The sequence below is a fragment of the Mytilus edulis genome, chromosome 3 (genome assembly GCF_963676685.1).
Source record: "Mytilus edulis chromosome 3, xbMytEdul2.2, whole genome shotgun sequence".
Taxonomy (NCBI): domain Eukaryota; kingdom Metazoa; phylum Mollusca; class Bivalvia; order Mytilida; family Mytilidae; genus Mytilus; species Mytilus edulis.
The window spans coordinates 22,279,522-22,300,647 of record NC_092346.1 but is presented as its reverse complement, the minus strand read 5'-3'; the positions used below and the strand labels follow the sequence as shown (position 1 = coordinate 22,300,647).

At 31.4% G+C, this 21,126-nt stretch overlaps 1 protein-coding gene across 2 annotated transcripts in view; it reads right to left on the bottom strand.

Moving 5' to 3' along the window:
- Positions 1-21,126, bottom strand: part of LOC139514209 (protein TALPID3-like) — a 178,458-nt gene that overhangs the window by 51,048 nt on the left and 106,284 nt on the right. Inside the window, exons 13-18 of one of the 2 annotated variants that reach the window (XM_071303034.1) lie at positions 19,870-19,942; positions 17,432-17,665; positions 14,588-14,747; positions 13,020-13,127; positions 5,744-5,964; positions 3,252-3,494 (exon numbers count right to left, since the gene is read on the bottom strand). In XM_071303034.1, coding sequence (XP_071159135.1) covers positions 3,252-3,494; positions 5,744-5,964; positions 13,020-13,127; positions 14,588-14,747; positions 17,432-17,665; positions 19,870-19,942 — 1,039 coding nt within the window. The remainder of the gene's footprint in view (positions 1-3,251; positions 3,495-5,743; positions 5,965-13,019; positions 13,128-14,587; positions 14,748-17,431; positions 17,666-19,869; positions 19,943-21,126) is intronic. The other variant, XM_071303035.1, reaches the window with a different exon arrangement.

Genomic DNA, 21,126 nt, shown 5'->3' with positions numbered 1-21,126 from the left:
CTAAAGGTATTACTCCCAAAGGTATTGTAGGGGGTGTGAGGTGACACGTCCAGGTATTCAAGCGATTTCCTGTCGAGTTTGCAAATTCATGCATCGTTTCACTTCTTAGTGTATTGATAAGTGTACACGGCTGATAACTTATAACTTTCCATTTTGAACTATTAGGTGTATAATAATACATCTCTATCTTGCGTGTCCGAAAGTGATATAATATATAGTCATTACTAAACATATACGCTTGTTTATGAATAACATTTCTGGTTAAAAGAAAATTATTTATAAAAATATAAATAATACCAAAAAAAAAACAACAGATCTGATGAAATAAAAAAAAAAATCCAAGAGTAAATTTGGTAAAATGTAATATATACTCGTTGTCAATGGTGAAGGACAGATTGGAACATACCAGAAATATATTGATTTAAAAAAAGGTACGCACTAGTCGACCATTCGTATATACGCCTGGATTATAAGTTACGGAACTATAGCGCAAATTAAAATATATACATTTATACATAGAACATAAGAAAGAATAATATATTTTGCATAAATTGGGGTAAAAGTTTTGTAAAATGAAAAGTCCACGTATGCCAACAGTAAGTAATCATCAAATGTCGATAGATTATTGTATACCAAACGAAGAAGGAGAAGAAGAAGAGATTTAAACACAGGTCGATATATAACTTTATTTGGCTCATCGAAGTTATGGACATTTATAATTCAATTAGATTGTTCTCGAAAAAAGGAAGAAATTCGTCTTCGTCACAATTGTTCCAAAATGCATACGCGACTGGAAGTACACTTATACCGAGGGATGTGAATATTTTCCGGGAAAACTATAGAGTATCAAAGTTTCAAATCAATTTCGGGATTTATTTTTTCTCTAGATATTCAATGACAGCAATTTAAAGAAACTGCTTGTCCGCTTTAGTGGTATTCTTGCCAGTTGAAACAGACTTATAATTACATTAAAAAATAGGGAAGGATGACATTAAATTCGTTGTCTTTTTTTATACATCGTTGGTCAAATAGCTAAAGTATTATATATAGTTACGGTGTGAGACGAAGAGTATTTTTTAAAGAAGGACATATTCCCGATTATGTATAAATTTTGTTGATGTTTTTCACACTTGAAAAGCATATCTGTTCGTAATTTGTCGATTCCATTCCAATTAGATCCTTTAATTTCCTGTCAATTTTTTTAAACATTTTTCTTTTTAAATATCTGAAGTCTTCATGTGTTGTCAGATTTAAAATATTTTGATGAGCACATTAATTTCTAAATAGGTAATTAAAGATCACTTTGGATGGACTAAAATATATAATTGCAATTGTTAATGATCTGTTTGAAATATTTAAGGCTGCCGATCCTTATTTGAAATAGTACAATTTTTAGTTCATAAACTCGTGTTTAGAAGGCTATTTTTATTTATAAATTCTTCAATTAAAATAATTCAGTGTTTTATCGTTACTAAAGTAATCAAAAGTCATAATTCATTAAAAAGTGATCTTATGCAAAATATAAAAATATACAACAGCTATCCAGTTATTGTGCGATCTTATTATTCCCGTTAATTAATTTTAATTTTTTTTTTTACATTCATGTGTCTGAAATTTTGTCGGAGTCCCGCTTACAATTATGTTGTTCACACCTGAATGCCAGTGAACCGTGACGCCTAGATTTCACTGAATGAGGATCAAAGGATTAGAATTACATAATGCTAATCTTTTAATTACCTTGAGTTAACCTACGCATTCAACATTCTTTAGGTGTCACAAAACAATACACATTTTATTTCCACCGTACAAGCAAGTGAAAATGTTTGCTGTAATGAAGCAAAAACGTCAGAATACAAACATGTATTTTTAATACACTATTGATCATGTCAATTTCATATGTTTGTTTAAAGTATTTGTACAAAACAAATCATAAAAATGTTCTATGTATGAATTAATTTTATTATTAAAATTCGTTTTAAAATATCCACACGATCTAATTTTAAAAGTTGCATGGCTATCACTTATTTTTCGTTGGTTAATAGCTACACCAAAAGTCGTCGATGCACTTTAAATCGCGTAATTAGATTGTTAACGAACAAGACTTAAATGAGATATTTTCACTCCCGGCATGCATCAAAGACTTAAACTATGTCACATAAGTCAGGAAGCTTCAAGAAATAAAATTAATAATTCCCAATTTTCTTCTTTATTAGATTTCATATCAAAATAAAACTTGGTGAATATGTTTTTTGTGGTATTATGAACATAATAAGATGATAAGTGAAAAATCGCGAATTATCCCTTTAAGTAACCTTACAAAGAGTAATGGTCTTTGGAAGTCAACAAATTGTTATTAGCATTTCAGACATGAAAAGTGATAAGGTTGGTGACTAGAAAAACAGAATACAGATCATTTGCTGAAATCCAGAATTATCTTATTACTAAGTTGAAAAATAATGAAAAATAGGCCTATTAAGTAGGTAATAAAAAATCTGGTCCTTGGACTTAATCAACATCTGCAAACAAAATGTAAAATTAGCATTAGATATATAATTTAAGTGTATCACTATGTTAATATATTTATGAAGCAGTTGTATGATTATAATAAGCTAACACTGCTACTAAGTAAACTGGTATATTGGTTTGCTCTTTGTGATAATTCACAGTATTAAGCAGTACTAATAAACCCTTTATGAGGGTTATCATACTTTATAAAGGACATTTAAGCCAAGATATATAATTCTATGGAACCCCACAGTTGTCTTATGTGGTACTCTGATATTACGATATGCTGTATTAATTTTCAATTTTAAGTTAGAATTCAAGTCATAATTAAAATTATAGTTCGAGTTAGCATTGAGTTTTGAGTTGAACTTCGAGTTTGAGTTACCTTTTGAGGTAGAGTTCAAGTTTGACTTCTAATTTGAGTCTCACTTAGACTAAGATTTGGAGTTGAAACTGGAGTTATCTAATGTGAGTTCATATTAAAATTATCTATCGCGGAATGAGGGCTTTTTCTAGGGCTTCCGTATAAGAGTTAAAGGGTATGCATACAAAAGATACAAAACATCACATAGAAATAGAAATATAGTTAGATCTGGTGTTTTGCCACTGAGACAACTATCCACCAGAGTTTAAATACAGTGGATGTAAACCGAAATTATAGGCACCCATTTAACAAATAACTAAACAACTTACGAAAAACAAATATGACACACATGAAACCAAACAATATCCAACACCAGTTTTACCTTATTAGTAGTATCTTGATATTCATCTTTTGGAGAATAATGTAGAGATTGAATATGATTTGATCTTTCTAACGAGTGTTCAGATCTTTTATATGTGAGATCTTTTTGTTTCTCTGATCTGGTTGGTGATGGTGGTCTGCATTTTGATTGCTCTGACCTTGATGATGAAAGCACAGATTTTTTGTTCATATGTTTATCTGACATCTCAGATAAATCTGTATCTATATCAACATTAGGTAATACCTAAAAAGAAGTTGGTAAAAATATTGCATGATAATAAACAAATCCATCTGCTACACTTTCAAGGATTTGTCAATGACTTTTCAAATAAATATTAGGTAAAGCAATAAAAGTAACTTAAAATTCAACATGTGTATCATTCTGACAAAATCCATGAATCCTGAAAGTTTTTCAACAGATTTTTTTTTTTAAACTTTTTTTCTTGATTTTAAGGGGATAAAAAGGGGTGAGGACTATACTCAACTGAGTACCATAAAAGGCCAAATATGATAAGGCAATGTCAAATGGTAGCTAGTGAAGTATAGACATAGGATCTTGTATGTATTATAAACATGCTGCAGAATGGGGATGGACTCATGACAATCTTTATTCCTTGTTAAAACTTATCATGTTCTGATCAGGAAAAACACTTAATTCTACCCTAGTAAGTGTCTAATGTGATGAACATGGAATTGAACAATAATATTATTTACATTTTACATAAATGTTTCCTATCAATATGCTGTTAAGAACCAAGACTTGTCCACATAAAATGTCAATTTTTTTTCTCTTACATAATCGAGCATTTTTCATGCAAGTTTTGTGTATATGCAGTCATTTCAAGTATTGCACGCATCAAAAATGAGAACCAAAAACTGCAAAATTTCCTTAAAATGACCAATTAAGGGGCAGCAACCCAACAACAGGTTGCCTGATTTGTCTGAAAATTTCAGGGCAGACAGATCTTGGCAAAATGAACAGTTTTACCCCTGTCAGATTTGCTCTAAATGCTATAGTTTCAGAGATATAAGCCAACCCAACCCCCATGTTCATTTTTAGCCATAGTGCCCATTTTATTTTGTGCTATAGCAAACAGTATAAAAGACCTTAACACAAAACTTTAATTACAACCACTGAACCATGAAAATAAGGTCAGCGTCAGATGACACCTACCAATTAGACATGCACACCTTACAACCCTTCCATACACCAAATATACTAGACCTATTGCTTATAGTATCTGAGATATCAACTTGACCACCAAAACTTAACCTTGTTCACAAAGCTCTGAGATGAGGTCTAGGTTAAGTGAAAACTATTTGGCAGGTATGAGGACCTTGCAAGGTAAGCACATAACATATATAGTTATCCTATTAATCATAATAAGAGAGAAATTGACATTACAAAACATCTTAACTTTTTTTTCAAGTAGTCACTGAACCAAGAAAATGAGGTTAAGGACAAGAAACATATGAAAGATGGAAACTTAATAACATAAATCATCTATATACAAAGTATGAAGCATCCAGGTCTTCTGAAATATAAAGCTTTAAAGAAGTTAGTTAACTCTGCCATCAAATTACTATCCCTATGTCAAGCTTTCTGCAACAAAAGTTGCAGGCTTGACAAAAATCACTATCAGATTGAATTCAATTGTTGTTACATAACAATTCAAAATAAAATGCATTGATTGATCATCAAAACGTCATTAATATTCAATTAAAGGGTCTGTTAAAACTGTAGCATGCATCATTTTTTCACTAAATAAAGGAAAGCTCGAAAAAATCAAAGTACTGAAGTACTGAACATCTGATGACTGCAGGTTCTTGTATATGGTCCGACAAGCACTTGTCGGAGTAAATAAAATCACATCTCTATACCTGAAAGTTAGGTTGATGTAGATATAATTTTTTCTGAGACAAGATAAGGCGTGGATGATAAATAAATGACAGGGAATTCAACTTCACCATAAAGACTATTATATTGTAGTGATATAAATCAGTATACTCTGGCTTATTGTTATATATTATATTAATATTTGTATATTATAGTTACATGTATATATAATTTTCATGCATTTGTATATCATTCTATTCTACTATATTAATAATAGCGCATTGCAAGTACATGGTGGACACTCTTCTGTAATAATTCCATTTTTCTAATAGAATGGATTTGAGAAGGCATTTATATTTTCCTGCAAATAATGTTTAAGCTCCCATGCAGAGTTATTGTTCCTTAAGATTGCAAAAGTTCTTGAGATATTCTTCAGCATGTATGTGCATAGATATTAATGACTTTTTACTTATATGAATTATAGAATATACATATAACAAAACATTTTAATATTATTAATTTGTCTTCTTTAAAAAGTATTTGATGAGTATTCATATTGAAAAAATGAATTTATAATAAGCAATAAAGAATGTTATTTTGCACTTGATGATTTCTCATCATGTTTTTAGATCAGTTAAAAATTGCCAACTTTTTACCTGTTTTGCAAGTTCTTGTGCTCTCTTCTGAATATTTATATTTTCTGCTGGAACTGTAATTAGAGCAGTATTTTTCTCAGCTGTGACTGGAATTTTTGACACAGGAGTGGATGTAATTGGACCCCTTTGTGGTGTCATGGTAACTGGAGCTGTTAATCCTCCTTCCATCCTAGGTTCACCAAGTGGTATTGCCATTTGAATAAGACTTCCAGGAATAGGCCCTAAAAAGAAAGAATGTTGGTTCTTTGTATATCAAATTTGACCAACATATTCACAGCAGAAATTTTGAAATTTGAAAGTTAAGAACCTCAGTTCTCCCCCTAGAAAGCAACAGTCATCCATTGTTCAATAAAGAGATCTCATGATTTACATCACTATTTTATTCTCTAGCATGTTGTGAAATCTATTCAGATTGTCATGAACATTTCTATTGTTAAAATTTTCATTTCAAAAATTTTACAGAAATCTAAACCTTCACTACACACTTCAAATTTAAATATTTAAGAATGATGATGAATAAAATTCATGACAAAATTCTCTGTTTTGGTGATGATGACTTGTTTGTAGATCTTACGTATTTACTGACCATTCTTGCTATTTACAATTATCTATTTCTATAATGAAATTGGCCCATCAGTTTCAGAGGGAAAGATTTTGTAAAATTTTCAAAAAAATAGAAAAAATAGTGAAAATTGGTCAAAAATTGACTAAAAAGGGCAATAACTCTTAATGGGGTAAATTGACTATTTTGGTCAAGTTGACATATTTGTAGATCTTTGGCAGTTGATTGAAAATGACACAATTGCTAAAGATCTATATTTCTTAGACTACCTTTAATTGCTTATTGGAAGCACAAGAACATTATAGAAGTACCTGACCAGCCACTGTAAACAATAACAGTACTCTGATTAATAGTAAAATTAAATAAGAAAGGACATAAAAATAATCTAGTTTGTACAAATTCACCAGGTGTAGTGCCCCCAAAATGTAACCGCATTTGATATTTTACAGGAGAGAAACACATTGATAACAATTAAAAAGTAATTATAATCAAATTTTTAGTAATTTTAGTAAATGAAAATAAATTAGACTATGGCACCTGACCTGAGGATGAACTGCCTTGGTGGAACTTGACCTAAATGATATCCGAAACACCAGGTGTAATATCATCAAATTAAAGAAATTCATAGAGACCAGTTGATTACCACAGGTCATTTACGTTGGGAGGTCAAATCTGGTTTCGACAGTTAAAGATAATATATTATATATAAATATACTAAATAAATAAATGATTTGGAAAATACGCTGAAGGTATAAAAAGTCATGAGAATTCCGAATGCAATAAGGTTATATCCGGGCACTCTGGTTCTAAACCTTGGTTCTACCTGGGTTGTTTGGTTCTGAACCTTGGTTCTATCCGGGTTCTTTGGTTCGAAACCATGGTAACTGGTTCAACATCCAGGTTTTTTGGTTATAGCAACCCGACTTCTTGGTTCCATCTGGGTTCTATTCTAGATTATTCAAATGTCCCCGTTGAACTTAGAGAAGATAACCACAAGTATCCGAATAAAAAGATAAAGTAGGTCAAAGACGCTAAAACTGTTTTATAACATTAAACATTTCAGGATCAATGGTAAAAGAAGCTGTAAGGTATTTATTTTCTTGTTCTAATAATTTTGATTAGGAATCTAGATAAAAATATAGCATCGCTTAGATTTTAAAAATAAAACGAAATATACATTATATCGAACATCTTTTTATTTAATTCAGTCGTTCTGTTTTAATTTATTTCCCTTTACTCATTCCTTATTTCCGTTAATATTTCTAGAAGTTTAAAACAACAAAACTAGAACCTGTCGTTCAATTGGCCAACGATATATGCATCTAGCCACTTGACGACTTGCATATAATTATATTTGATTGCACAATTAAAGTAAGAATGAATTTTATTTAATAGCTGATTTGTAATATTAATGTCAGATTTGATAGAAATACGTGTGAAGTATATGTAACAAATCGTTTTGTTCAAAACGGAATGTTACAAGACATATACCAAGAAAGTGGTGATCAGTTTAAGTTTGTTAGCTCTATTTAATTAAAAAAACAGTTATAAAATTTTACAAAAATGTATATGTACAATAAAGGGCCTATTTTGGCCTCAAATTTCAGGTTCATCTAACGAAAGATTTTGGACACTTTTTAAACACTTAAGTGTCTATTTCAATTGATTCGATTAATTTATGTGAAAGATTTTAACTGATTTAGTCATTACCAATGCTCCATTCAAGCTTAAATATGAAAAATCCATCAAATATGCAAAAAAAACGTCACTTTTCAGATGTTTTTTGTAAAAAATGACAGTGGCCGCATTCGTGTTCTTCCTCAATCTTTATATATGTTATGTAATATCATCAAATACAACTAACATTTCAATATTATGAATGAACACGAATGCGGCCACTTTCATTTAGGATGAAAACCGCCTAAAAAAAAACCTAAAATGTTAAAACTGTGAAGATTTCAGTAATTTAGCATGACTCAATGATGCTAGTACTCGATATATGTGCATTTTATTGTCAAAAACAGCCCATATTTATGAAGCAGAAGCATTCTTCTTTCCAATAAATAGCTAAAAGATTACATTTTCACAATTTTGTAAAACTGCTATATTTTGGGGCCAAAAAGGGGTCTTACTGAACCTACTCCTTTGTCAAATTTGATACTATTTGTGAAAGGCATGCATATAATCATTATATGCCCAAAATAATCAAATCAAAATTAAGATTGAATATTTTTATAATAAAATTGTGTGTGTGTTAATGACAGTGCTAGTGGGATGAGTAGCACCAGCACAATAGTCAGAACTTCTGTGTTGGTACCATAGTAAAGGGGCATAAAGAACTTTAGTTGCCTCAACCAAATACTACAAAACTTATACACAAAATAAAAAAGAAGATGTGGCATGAGTGCCAATAAGAACTCTCCACAAAAGACTAGATGACACAGAAATTAACAGCTATAAGTCACCCTACAGCCTTCAACAATGAGCAAAGTCCATACCACATAGTCAGCTATAAAAGGCACCAAAATGACGATGTAAAACAATTCAAACGAGAAAAGAAACAGACAAATTTATGTACAAAAAATGAACAAAAACAAATATGTAACACATAAACAAACGACAATTCACAGTTTCCTGACTTGGTACAGGCACATACAAACAGAATGAGGCAGATTAAACATGCTAGCGGGATCCCCACCCTCCACCTAATGTGGCATGAGTGCCAAAGAAGAACTCTCCACAAGAGACCAGATGACACAGAAATTAACAACTATATGTCCCCATACGGCCTTCAGCAATGAGCACATAGATATAGGAAGATGTGGTATGAGTGCCAATGAGACAACTATCCATCCAAATAACAATTCATAAAGGTCAATGTACGGCCTTCAACACGGAGCCTTGGCTCACACCGAACCACAAGATATAAAGGGCCCCAAAATTACTAGTGTAAAACCATTCAAACGGGAAAACCAACGGTCTTATCTATATAAGAAACGAGAAAAACCTATAAATTACATAAATAAACGACAACTAATGTACATCAGATTCCTGACTTAGGACAGGTGCAAACATTTGCAGCGGGATGAAACAATAGTATATTAACATCACAATATAGAAAAACACACGATAAAATTCAAACGAGAAAAGAAACAGACAAATATTCTTTATAAAGCACAAAGGTGTCAGTATTCACCTCAGAAACTTACAAAACCTTTGAATAGACTTATTAAGAAGGGATATAATTATGATACTGTTGTCAAGTCATTAAAGATTGCATATTTTGGCGTTAATATTGAGTCACTGATAAGGTCTTTGCATCGGAACTAAACACATTTATTCTAAAAACAGTTGTTGGCATGACACAGGTTATGTTCTTCTCATATATGTTATGATGGTATGATACTAAACCCCTAACGGGAAGGATTGTGCCTGATGTTCATATGATGAAATCATAATCTTTCAGTCAGTTTAATTGAAGTCTGGAGCTGGCATGTCAGTTAACTGCTAGTAGTCTGTATTTATTTATGTATTATTGTCATTTTGTTTATTTTCTTTGGTTACATCTTCTGACATCAGACTCGGACTTCTCTTGAACTGAATTTTAATGTGCGTATTGTTATGCATTTACTTTTCTGAGGGCCCTCATGGGGTTTTTGATTATGTGATTACTTGGCCGTTTTTTTAATGATTATTTGATTATTAAGCCAAATATTTCATGATTATTTGATTACCTAGGACTGTATTTTTAGTTTATGATTATTTGATTACTAAAGATAAGCAAATATTTAATGATTATGTGATTATATTGGCAAAAAAATGGTGATTATGTGATTACTAGGACCCCCCCCATGAGGGGCCTCTTTTCTACATTGGTTAGAGGTATAGGGGAGGGTTGAGATCTCACAAACATGTTTAACCCCGCCGCATTTTTGCGCCTGTCCCAAGTCAGGAGCCTCTGGCCTTTGTTAGTCTTGTATTATTTTAATTTTAGTTTCTTGTGTACAATTTGGAAATTAGTATGGCGTTCATTATCACTGGACTAGTATATATTTGTTTAGGGGAATTTCTCGCTACATTGAAGACCTGTTGGTGACCCTCTGCTGTTGTTTTTTATTTGGTCGGGTTGTTGTCTCTTTGACCCATTCCCCATTTCCATTCTCAATTTTAAATGTATAGGCTCCTGATTTGCGACAGGCAGATGCATACTGAATAAGGCGGGGTTGAACATGTTAACGGGGTCTCCATCATCTCCCTAACCTGGGACAATGCTTATTTCCACAAAAAAAAATAAAAAAATTGAAATTTGGTAGCGTCACTTTTGCCGTTCATGAGTTATCATGTTCCTTTAAAAACATAGAAAATGCTGAATTTTTCGTTTTCGTTCTTTTTAATAAGTTTGACTCAATCAAATGTTATGAACCTGATACGTAATGCTTATTAGACGTGTTAGATAAATGAATACTTTTGACAAACAACTAACGAGACGCGAGAGACAAGAAACATTTTAAAGGGGTCTTCTCAAAAGATGTACGATAGTGTTTTTTTTTTCTATTGATAATATAAATCATTATAATTCATTACGTTAACCTAATGGTCAGGTGATCTACCACCGCCTCCGAAAAAAAATAAAACTGATAAGAACAAGAGGCTCTCAAGAGCCTGAATCGCTCACCTTAATTCTTTTGGTTAAATCTCTCATCAATGATTATTTTGGCTTTTCAATTTATTTAAATGTTTTTTGGATCGTCCTATTTTCTTCAAAAGCCAAAAAAAAATAATCATTTTCTCCTATGTTCTATTTTAGCCATAGGAGCTATGTTTCTTGACATACAAGGAAATAAAATATAAAATTTATACTAGATACTCTGAAACTCATTTAGCCTAAGTTTGGCTGAAATTGATACAGCAGTTTCAAAGGAGAAGATTTTTTAAAGTAAGTCAACATAATGAACAAATTGTGAAAAAAAGTCTTTAAAGGGCAATAACTCCTTAAGGGGTCAATTGACAATTTTGGTCAAATTGACTTAATTGAAGATCTTACTTTGCTGAACATTATTGCTGTTTACAGTTTATTTCTATCTATAATTATATTCAAGATAATAAACAAAAACAGCAAAATTTCCTTATAATTATCAATTCAGGGGCAGCAACCCAACAACAGGTTGTCTGATTCATCTGAAAATTTCAGGGCAAATAGATCTTGACCTGATAAGCAATATTACCCAACGTCAGATTTGCTCTAAATGCTTTGGTTTTTGAGTTATAAGCCAAAAACTGCATTTGACCCCTATGTTTTATTTTTAGCAATGTCGACCATGTTTGTTGATAGATCATAACTTCGGATACAATTTACAAACTAGATACCCTAAGGAACATTCAGTTAAAGTTTGGAAGTATTTGGCCCAGTAGTTTCAGAGAAGATTTTTGTAAAAGATTACTAAGATTTACGAAAAATGGTTAAAAATTGACTATAAAGGGCAATAACTCCTAAAGGGGTCAACTGACCATTTCCGTCATGTTGACTTATTTGTAAATCTTACTTTGCTGAACATTATTGCTGTTTACAGTTTATCTCTATCTATAATAATATTTAAGATAATAACCAAAAACAGCAAAATTTCTTTAAAATTACCAATTCAGGGGCAGTAACCCAACAACAGGTTGTCCGATTCATCTGAAAATTTCAGGGCAGATAGATCTTGACCTGATAAACAATATTATCCCATGTCAGATTTGCTCTTAATGCTTTGGTTTTTGAGTTATAAGCCAAAAACTGCATTTGACCCCTATGTTCTATTTTTAGCAATGGCGACCATGTTTGTTGATAGATCATAACTTCGGATACAATTTACAAACTAGATACCCTAAGGAACATACAATTAAAGTTTGGAAGTATTTGGCCCAGTAGTTTCAGAGGAGAAGATTTTTGTAAAAGATTACTAAGATTTACGAAAAATGGTTAAAAATTGACTATAAAGGGCAATAAAGGGGTCAACTGACCATTTCCGTCATGTTGACTTATTTGTAAATCTTACTTTGCTGAACATTATTCCTGTTTACAGTTTATCTCTATCTATAATAATATTCAAGATAATAACCAAAAACAGCAAAATTTCCTTAAAATTACCAATTTAGGGGCAGCAACCCCACAACAGGTTGTTCTATTTATTTGAAAATTTCAGGGCAGATACATCTTGACCTGATAAACAATTTTACTCCGTGTCAGATTTGCTCTAAATGCTTTGTGTTGAGTTATAAGCCACAAACAGCATTTTACCCCTATGCTCTATTTTTAGCCATGGCGGCCATCTTGGTTGGTTGGCCGGGTCACGCCACACATTTTTTAAACTAGATACCCCAATGATGATTGTGGCCAAGTTTGGTTAAATTTGGCCCAGTTGTTTCAGAGGAAAAGATTTTTGTAAAAGTTAAAAACGCTGGACGACGGACGCCAACACTAAGTGATGGGAAAAGCTCACTTGGCCCTTGGGGCCAGGTGAGCTAAAAATGGACAATAACTGTGGTCTCAGACCAATTTACAGATTTAGAGTATAACAAGAATGTGTCCAAAGTACACAGATGCCCCACTAGCACGATCATCTTCAATGTTCAATGAACCGTAAAATTGGGTAAAAACTAATTTGGCATTAAAATAAGAAAGATCATACCATAGTGAACATGTGTACTAATTTTCAAGTTGATTAAACATACCTGATGTAACATTGGTATTGACTGGTATATAAGTTCCATGTGTTGGATTGAAATAAAACTGCTTTATTCCAACAGATGTTTGTGACTTAGTTGACCTTACTGTATGTCCTAAAATAAATAATCAAAAAACAATTACCGGTACACACAAAATAATTACAGGTCCACAAAAAACAATTACAGTTTCACAAAAAATAATTACTGGTTCACAAAAAACAAAGGTAGTACACACAGGGATATTATAATCATACAAAAGCTCAAACTTGGTTTAAAATTATAAACAAATGCAAACAAGTACTGTGGATTAATTATTATTTGTTGGATACCAATTTTTGTGGGTTTTGTAGGTACAGGTGAACCACATATTCAAATGTTTAGCAAATAATATATTTTCAATAGGCTTTGTATACAGAGATTAGCAAAATCAAGAAAAGAAATATCCATGAATATGCAAGCTTTCAGCAGTCAATGATAATTGATACCCATGAATATAAATGAATCCACAGCACATAAAATATATTAGTTTAAAAGTCAAATGTATATAATTTTAGGAATGATAAACAAAATACTCATTATTTATATTAGACACTCGGGAGTTGATTCTCACTGCATAAAACCTGCCAACTAACTCCACCAATGAAAAGGAGATTAAATCACACTATGACTATCGCCAACCTTTAAAATAACACTATATTAACAAAAAAAATAAAAAATAAATGGGGAATGTGTCCATGGGACACAGATGTTTCCCCTGCTTGCATATAACATTATAAAAGAACAATACTCAAGAACAAAATTTAAAAAGACACAATTTTTACCGTCCTTGATCTGAGTTTTTGTGTTACATTAGGTTGATGTGGTTATACGCATTGTGTATTAGTTTTATTACATTACTTGAGGTTAACCAAAGTTAGAGAACAGAAACCAAATTCAACACACAGACAGATGGACAAGGTTAATACTTAATGCCCCCACCTTCCTACAATGTGGAGTACAGGTAATATCAAGCAAGCTTGCTAAATTTACATAATATTGGAAAAGCAACCAGTTGATGACATCATAATGTTTCCATGGAAAGACCTATTGCTTTTGTTCTATTTTATTTTCTTCCGCCACATTTTGTTCTTGTGCAATTTTGTGGTTTCTCAAGATGTCGCTTAGATTTTTCATATACCGGTGTGATATTGAACAGTTATTGCACTTTTGAAACTGACACTGCTTAAATGAACACTTTACTTTATAAGAGTTATCTCCCCATACACTGGGGTCCACTACTCTTTCACAACCATAAAAGATTACGACAAAATTATTTCTCTTATTTGCTCATTGTATCCTCAGGATCTGCCTAACTGTTGACAGAAGCCATCTGGAAACTCCATATGAGATTTTTTTCTCTCTTATGCATTTGATATAAATGATATGGATATGAACTCATAAACTGTAAGCCGCATAAACCTTGAGTCGGTTTACTTGAGGTCTTTGGGTCCCAACTTAGAAAATGAGGTCAAGGTCAAAGATCAAAGTCATGTTCTAATTTCCTGAAGTTCAAAAGTTTACTTATTTATGACTACCTTTTGTATAAGTTATTCCTTTAGGATGTTCCAATTTCTGCTTTGTTTCAGTTTTGAAGTGAAGATAAGGGTCTTTGGCAGTTGTCCTTTTTCCTTGGAATCTCGTTCTTCCATACACTCTGTTCATAAAATCTTCATCTTCATTTAAACTCCTTGAATCCTAGAAATAACTTATGCTTAGTATGATAATGAAGTTGCAGAAAATTACCAAATTTATGTCTTATGCACTTTCGTGCATGCTTAGTTGACTTACTGCCTGTGAAATTTAACAACTCCATGTTTCAACAATTGCCGTGATTACGGGGACATCTTCTAGCTGTGTACTTGTTTTATAAAATTTGGTTCAGGCAAACTTAAGTTAGAGAACAAAACGAAAATTTAAGCAATTTTTCGATTTGTAAAGGAGCATAACCTTAAAGCATTTAAAGTGACACCACCAAAATTCAAACTTGATATGTATTTTGTGGTAATATTAACAAACATTGTGCATAAGTGTCATAACATTTAATAGGGGCAAATTAAACTAAAGATAAATGTATTGATCAAAGTTGTACAATATTCAAACAAGTCAAACTGAACTGCTATTAATAGCTGTTTATTAGCTGTTATTTACCAGTTCTTCATATTTTTAGAAGTCCTTTAGCTGTTCTAAGCATTCAATCTAATAACAGTTTAAAAAACTGCCACAATTCACCATTTCTTAGCAATCCGCTTAGCATTCATCTTAGCATTGGTCTTAGCATTGGTCTTAGCATTCATCTTAGCATTCCTCTTAGCAGTCGGGACAACAGTTTGATAGCAGTTGACCTTTTAATCTTTGTTATAAAAATGCTTGGATCTGGCTATGTTTTCAGCTTGATAGTAAACATTTATTTGAAGATAATTTGATCATTTTCATATGTGCTTTTTGGCTCCATGTTCTGTGGAAATACTTGCTAGTGAAAAACTGTATGTTTTTGTCAAATGTTAGCTTAATTTTGGCTGAATTGAATACTTTTACACATCAGTAGTACAGTAAGTTGAAGTTTCAGTTAATGTGTATATTTTGAAATAACTTTTTAAAGGAAACAGAAATCATACAGAAAGCACAAAAAAGGGGGATAGTTGTTTATTTAAATAGAATATCTGATATGTTGACAGGATTGTAATAGAATACTAGCACATATATACTTACAGTTCAAGATGTTATTTGAAAAGATAGATACAATTATTTTAATTATTTTGTTAAATAACAAATCCAATCATATTCAAGAGTTGAAAAAAGGGGGAGGAAATATTAGGTAAACCTAGGCCACAAATAGCTGATTGATTAATATTGTCCAAACAATCCATTTAATGAAATTAATTTGATATATAATTTTACCTAAGTTTGTTCAGGAAAAAAGAAACATAATATATTACAAGTATCAAGAATTTATTTGTTTATTAATTCCAAAAGAAAAAGAGCTAGGATATTACTGTTGTCTTTTTGTCTGCATTAAACATGTTGAATATAATAAAAATAGTACATTTGGAATGTTCGGTAATATAATAAGGATAAAAATAATAAATTTTAATCTAAAAATCACTTAGTCGGTAGTAATTAGCCTCTTAGTAGTTAAATAGCTCTTAAATAAGTTGCTTTTTTAAAAGCCCTTATATTTAAAGTGCATTTTCAATTGTTCCTATATCATTAGGGCCACTGACATAATTAATAAGGGGTCTATAATAAGACCAACTAAAGAATGTGCTACTCACATTTTTTTTTACATTCCCTTAATAAGTCGATCTGTTATAAGATTGTATAGTTACTGCTCTAATTACAAATATAAGTTAGTACAACTTTTTTAAATTTCATAAAGACTTATAATACAGTATATTATTAGAACTTTGATAATGTTTGCTTTAATATCTTGTACACTGTATATTGATTATTCATATGTCACCTTTGTATTGCAACTTTTGGCAAATCTGATAGCCTTCCACAGTGGTTATTAGAAGTTTATAAAACCATATAAGGATATAAAACTTAGCAGTTTGCATGAATATTCATTATTTGATAGCTGTTATTATGCCAGTTCTCATGAATATTCAGATCTCATTTAAATTTTTCGTCAAAAATAACTGCCAAAGAACTGTGAAGGCTAAATAAACTGCTAAGAAACAGCTATGGAATGCTATTGGAATGGCTTTATGCAAATTAATCATTGCCTTATATTTGGTAACTGTGAATGCTAATAAACTGCCAAAGAACTGCTGTCAAGTGGGAACTGTGCATGCTAATAAACTGCCGAAAATAACTGCTGTCAAGTGGGAACTGTGAATGCTAATAAACTGCCAAATAACTGCAGTTCACTTTGACTTGGGATATATAGTTTACACGTGTTTGGTTAATTATAGTAAGGTCAGTTTGATTGGGATATTGAGTTCAGGTATGAGTGAACTCCGGTAGTTTATAGTTGACACATGTTTGGCTAATTATAGTAAGGTCAGTTTGATTGGGATAATAATAATATTAATTATATTATTTATTTTCAGATTTGTAGATCATTAGTATGCAGAATCCAGTACAAACCAGTGTTTTTATATTAACTTTCCACACTATTATATTTATATTTACAATAAAATGTGCGCTTGCCTCTGCAAGTGGCGTCTCCCATGTGAGAGTTTGTGGTTTTTTGATAAATATCTTAAGTTTGTTTGAGTTTACGAATTAAAATTTAAAGACTGGAAACTTACTTAAGAATGTACAGGCATACAAGGGTAAAACATAATGCCCCTCCACTACAGCAATATTTTCTAGATTTGTCACTGCACTATAAACTCCATGGAGGCAAGCTTAAATCTATAAATTAATTCACTTACTTTCTTAATAGGTTTAACCAAATCTTGTTTGTTTTCTTTTCCAGGTTGTCTCCTGCCTACTCCTAAGTTAATCCTTGCTCCATGTTTAGCCTGCCCTGAAACTGGTTTTGTCATACCAAATTTGTCCTTGCCTTGTATAATTTGTGTAGAAACAACTTTAGGTGGAGGTATTCTATAGACAGGAAGATGAGCTTTTTGTAATTCTGCTACCACTACATCATCAGTAATCTCACTCTGTTAAAGAAAGATTATATAATAATAATAATTCTTTATTTGCAAAACAAACAAATACCAATTTTAGTCATGGCAAACACATAGACAAAACAAACATAATGAAACTCTACAATATTATAATACATATGATAAAAACAGTTATTGGTCTCCTTTCCTCAGTTCTAATGACTCTTTAATAAAAGAAACAACTACTTTTACATCACTTGGTGTTCATGGATTTAGTATAATCACAAGTTTATCAGTACAATCAAGTGTATTAAAATTGACATAGTTTTGTATATAATATTTTAGAAAGACTTCTCTTTTATTTTTATTAATTTTACAGTTAAAGAAAAAATGGAATTCATCATCTAAAATATTACATATTATAAATTAAATAAGCAGTAAGTAAAGGTTTGTTCTTTCTACAGTTTTATTTAAAGGTTTATTCTTTCTATAGTCTAATTCTTTCTACCTACAGTTTTATTTAAAGGTTTATTCTTTCTACAGTTTTATTTAAAGGTTTATTCTTTCTACAGTTTTATTTAACTTGAGGAACTTCTTTTTAAATAATCATTATAAAAAAATCACTACACTCACACAAGAATAGTCTTAAAAGAACACATTTGTGTTGCTGTTCTTCATCTCAAAATTATTTTGCTATTTAACCGTAAGCAAAAGCTCACACCTCAATGTAATAACAAGAAAGCTCTATTTTGTAAGAGTTTCCATTTGCACAGAATGTTTTGCTAGATTTTCATTATACTAAACACAGTAATGCTGTCATACAATTTCAGGGAGATCCAAACTCTTAACACACAAGTTATTGTCTGGAAACTAGAAAAATAATTTTTAGCCTCTTTTTGACCCCTAATTCCTAAACTGTTAGGACCATAACCCCCAAAATCAATCCAAACCTTCTTTTTTTTGTTATAAACCTAAGACTGTGTGTTCTATTTATATCTGTGTCAGTCATGTTAATTAGCAGACAGGGTCATCAAACACAATTTTATGAACTATTTACCCTAATGATGATTGTGGCCAAGTTTGGTTAAATTTAGCCCAGCATAATTATCAGGAGATTACAAAAATTTACCAAAAATTGTAAAAAAATACTATCAAGGGAAATAAAGAACCTTAGTGAGCACGCTCGCATACCCCATGTCCCCACATTGTCTTTGGAGAAATAAAATAAGTGTAAGAAAAAAATTGTATAAGAAAAATAAATTGAATCATAATTTCCTGTCAATATGCAAATCTACTTAGTATCCTTATTATCTACAAAGTTTCATGAAATTCTGTTGTGTAGTTGTGATGACAAAATTGTTGCAGCAGTACATTGAAGCAATGGGAGGTAACTCCTAGAAAAAAAATTGAATTGTAGTTTCCTGTCGATATGCACAACCACATAGTATGTCCTTATTATCTAAAAAGGTTTCATGAAATTCTGTTGTGTTGTTTCAGATGAGTTGGGATGACAAACTGTTGTAAAGTATATTGAAGCAAATAAGTTCAAAGGAGTTGCGATGACAAGAAACAGGACTGACGAGTCAAAAACATTATACCCTCCAAAACTTTGTTGTGTGGGGTATAATAATAACTCCTAAGGTCAATTGCCAATTTTTATAATGTTTGATATTTGTAGATCTCACTTTGCTGAACATTACTGCTGTTTACAGTTTTTCTCTATCTATAATAATATAATAATATTTAAGACAAGAAGCTACTAGAGAGACAGCAATTTAAACCGTATTTTGATACTTAGTATTGTGCATGGGTTTTTATTTAATATAATTGAGAAAAACTTAAATTAGAGTCACTAGCATACTTCATGAAGGTTGTTAAAGTAACAAATGTTGTGTGTACAGAATTATTATGATTTGATTTTACTATCACTAGATCTGTGCAGTGCTCATTGCTGATATCAGTCATTTAGGATATATAGCATTCCCAAAGTATCTAATATTTAGGTTTTTTTGCAAATGTTTGTTTGTAAAATTTCACATTACAAAACTAGGTTCTTCAGCTACAATTATGGTTGCAATAATGACCTTCAATGGCTTCAGCTGTTCTGTTTAAACCCATTTACTTTAATGCTTTCAAACATAATACATTTCTAGCTATCAAAACATTTAGTCATAAAGCATACATAATGAAAGTTGTTCCAGAACAGGTGTTCTGAACAAAAATCATATCATTAGATTCTTATTTTCTGATAAGCATACCTCTACTTGCTGTCTTAGTTTAGTAACCCATTTATCAATTTTTTGCTGCAAATGTGCTCTTCCTGGATCTGATCTGAAAAATAAAGGTTTGAATACAACTACAGTTTGTTCTCTCTTTTTTTCTACTACCCAAGTTTCCAAACTTTTTTACTTTTATTTAGCAGGGCTGAACATCAGGTTGTTCATTTGATAAATATTCAGTATATAATTTGAACCTTTTTATTCATCTCAAATTCTTTTTCCAAAAAAACAAAATTATTTATTTGAAATAAAGCATTATGAGATTATTTAAACAGAGGGTCTCAAGAGCCTGTGTACTACTTGGGTTTTGAAAATCATGTAAAATTTGATTAAAATAATACAGATACCTATTATAATGATTGAGGTCAAAGGAGGACATTCGAAGGCCCAAAAATAACTCCCTTTTATTGCTGAAATTTAAACAAGAGTGCACACGCTGAAATGTCTCGCCTTCTTTACTAATCATTGATATATAATGTTGATAGTCCTAAATATAAAGCTTTATCACAACTGTCACATAAACTTAACATTACCAAGAAAACTAAACATTGACCAATGAATCATGAAAATGAGGTCAAGGTCAGATTAACCATGCCAGGCAGGCATGTACAGCTAACAATTCTTCCATACAACAAATATAGTTGACCTATTGCTTATAGTATTAGAAAAAAAGACCAAAACTAAAAAACTTAACTTTGACAACTGAACCATGAAAATGAGGTCATGGTCATATGACACCTGACAGTTGGACATGTACACATTACAGTCCTTCCATACACCAAATGTAGTAGACCTATTGTATACAGTATAAGAAAAACAGACCAAAACTAAAAAACTTAACTATAACCACTGAACCATGAAAATGAGTCAAGGTCAGATGACTGACACCTGTCAATTGATTTTGATATGTGATTATGGACTTTCCGAATTGATTTTCCTCTAAGTTAAGTATTTTTGTGATTTTACTTTTTTTTTTAAACATGAACACCTTACAGTCCTACCATACACTGAATATACTAGACCTATTGCCTATAGTTTCAGTGATATGGACTTGACCACCAAAAATTTGGTCAAGGACATTGGACATGTGACTGACGGAAACTTCATAACATGAGGCATCCATATACAAAGTATGAAGCATCCAGGTCTTCCACCTTCTAAAATATGAAACTTTTAAGAAGTAAGCTAACACACCAACACTGGATCACTATCCCTATGTCGAGGTTTTCTGCGACA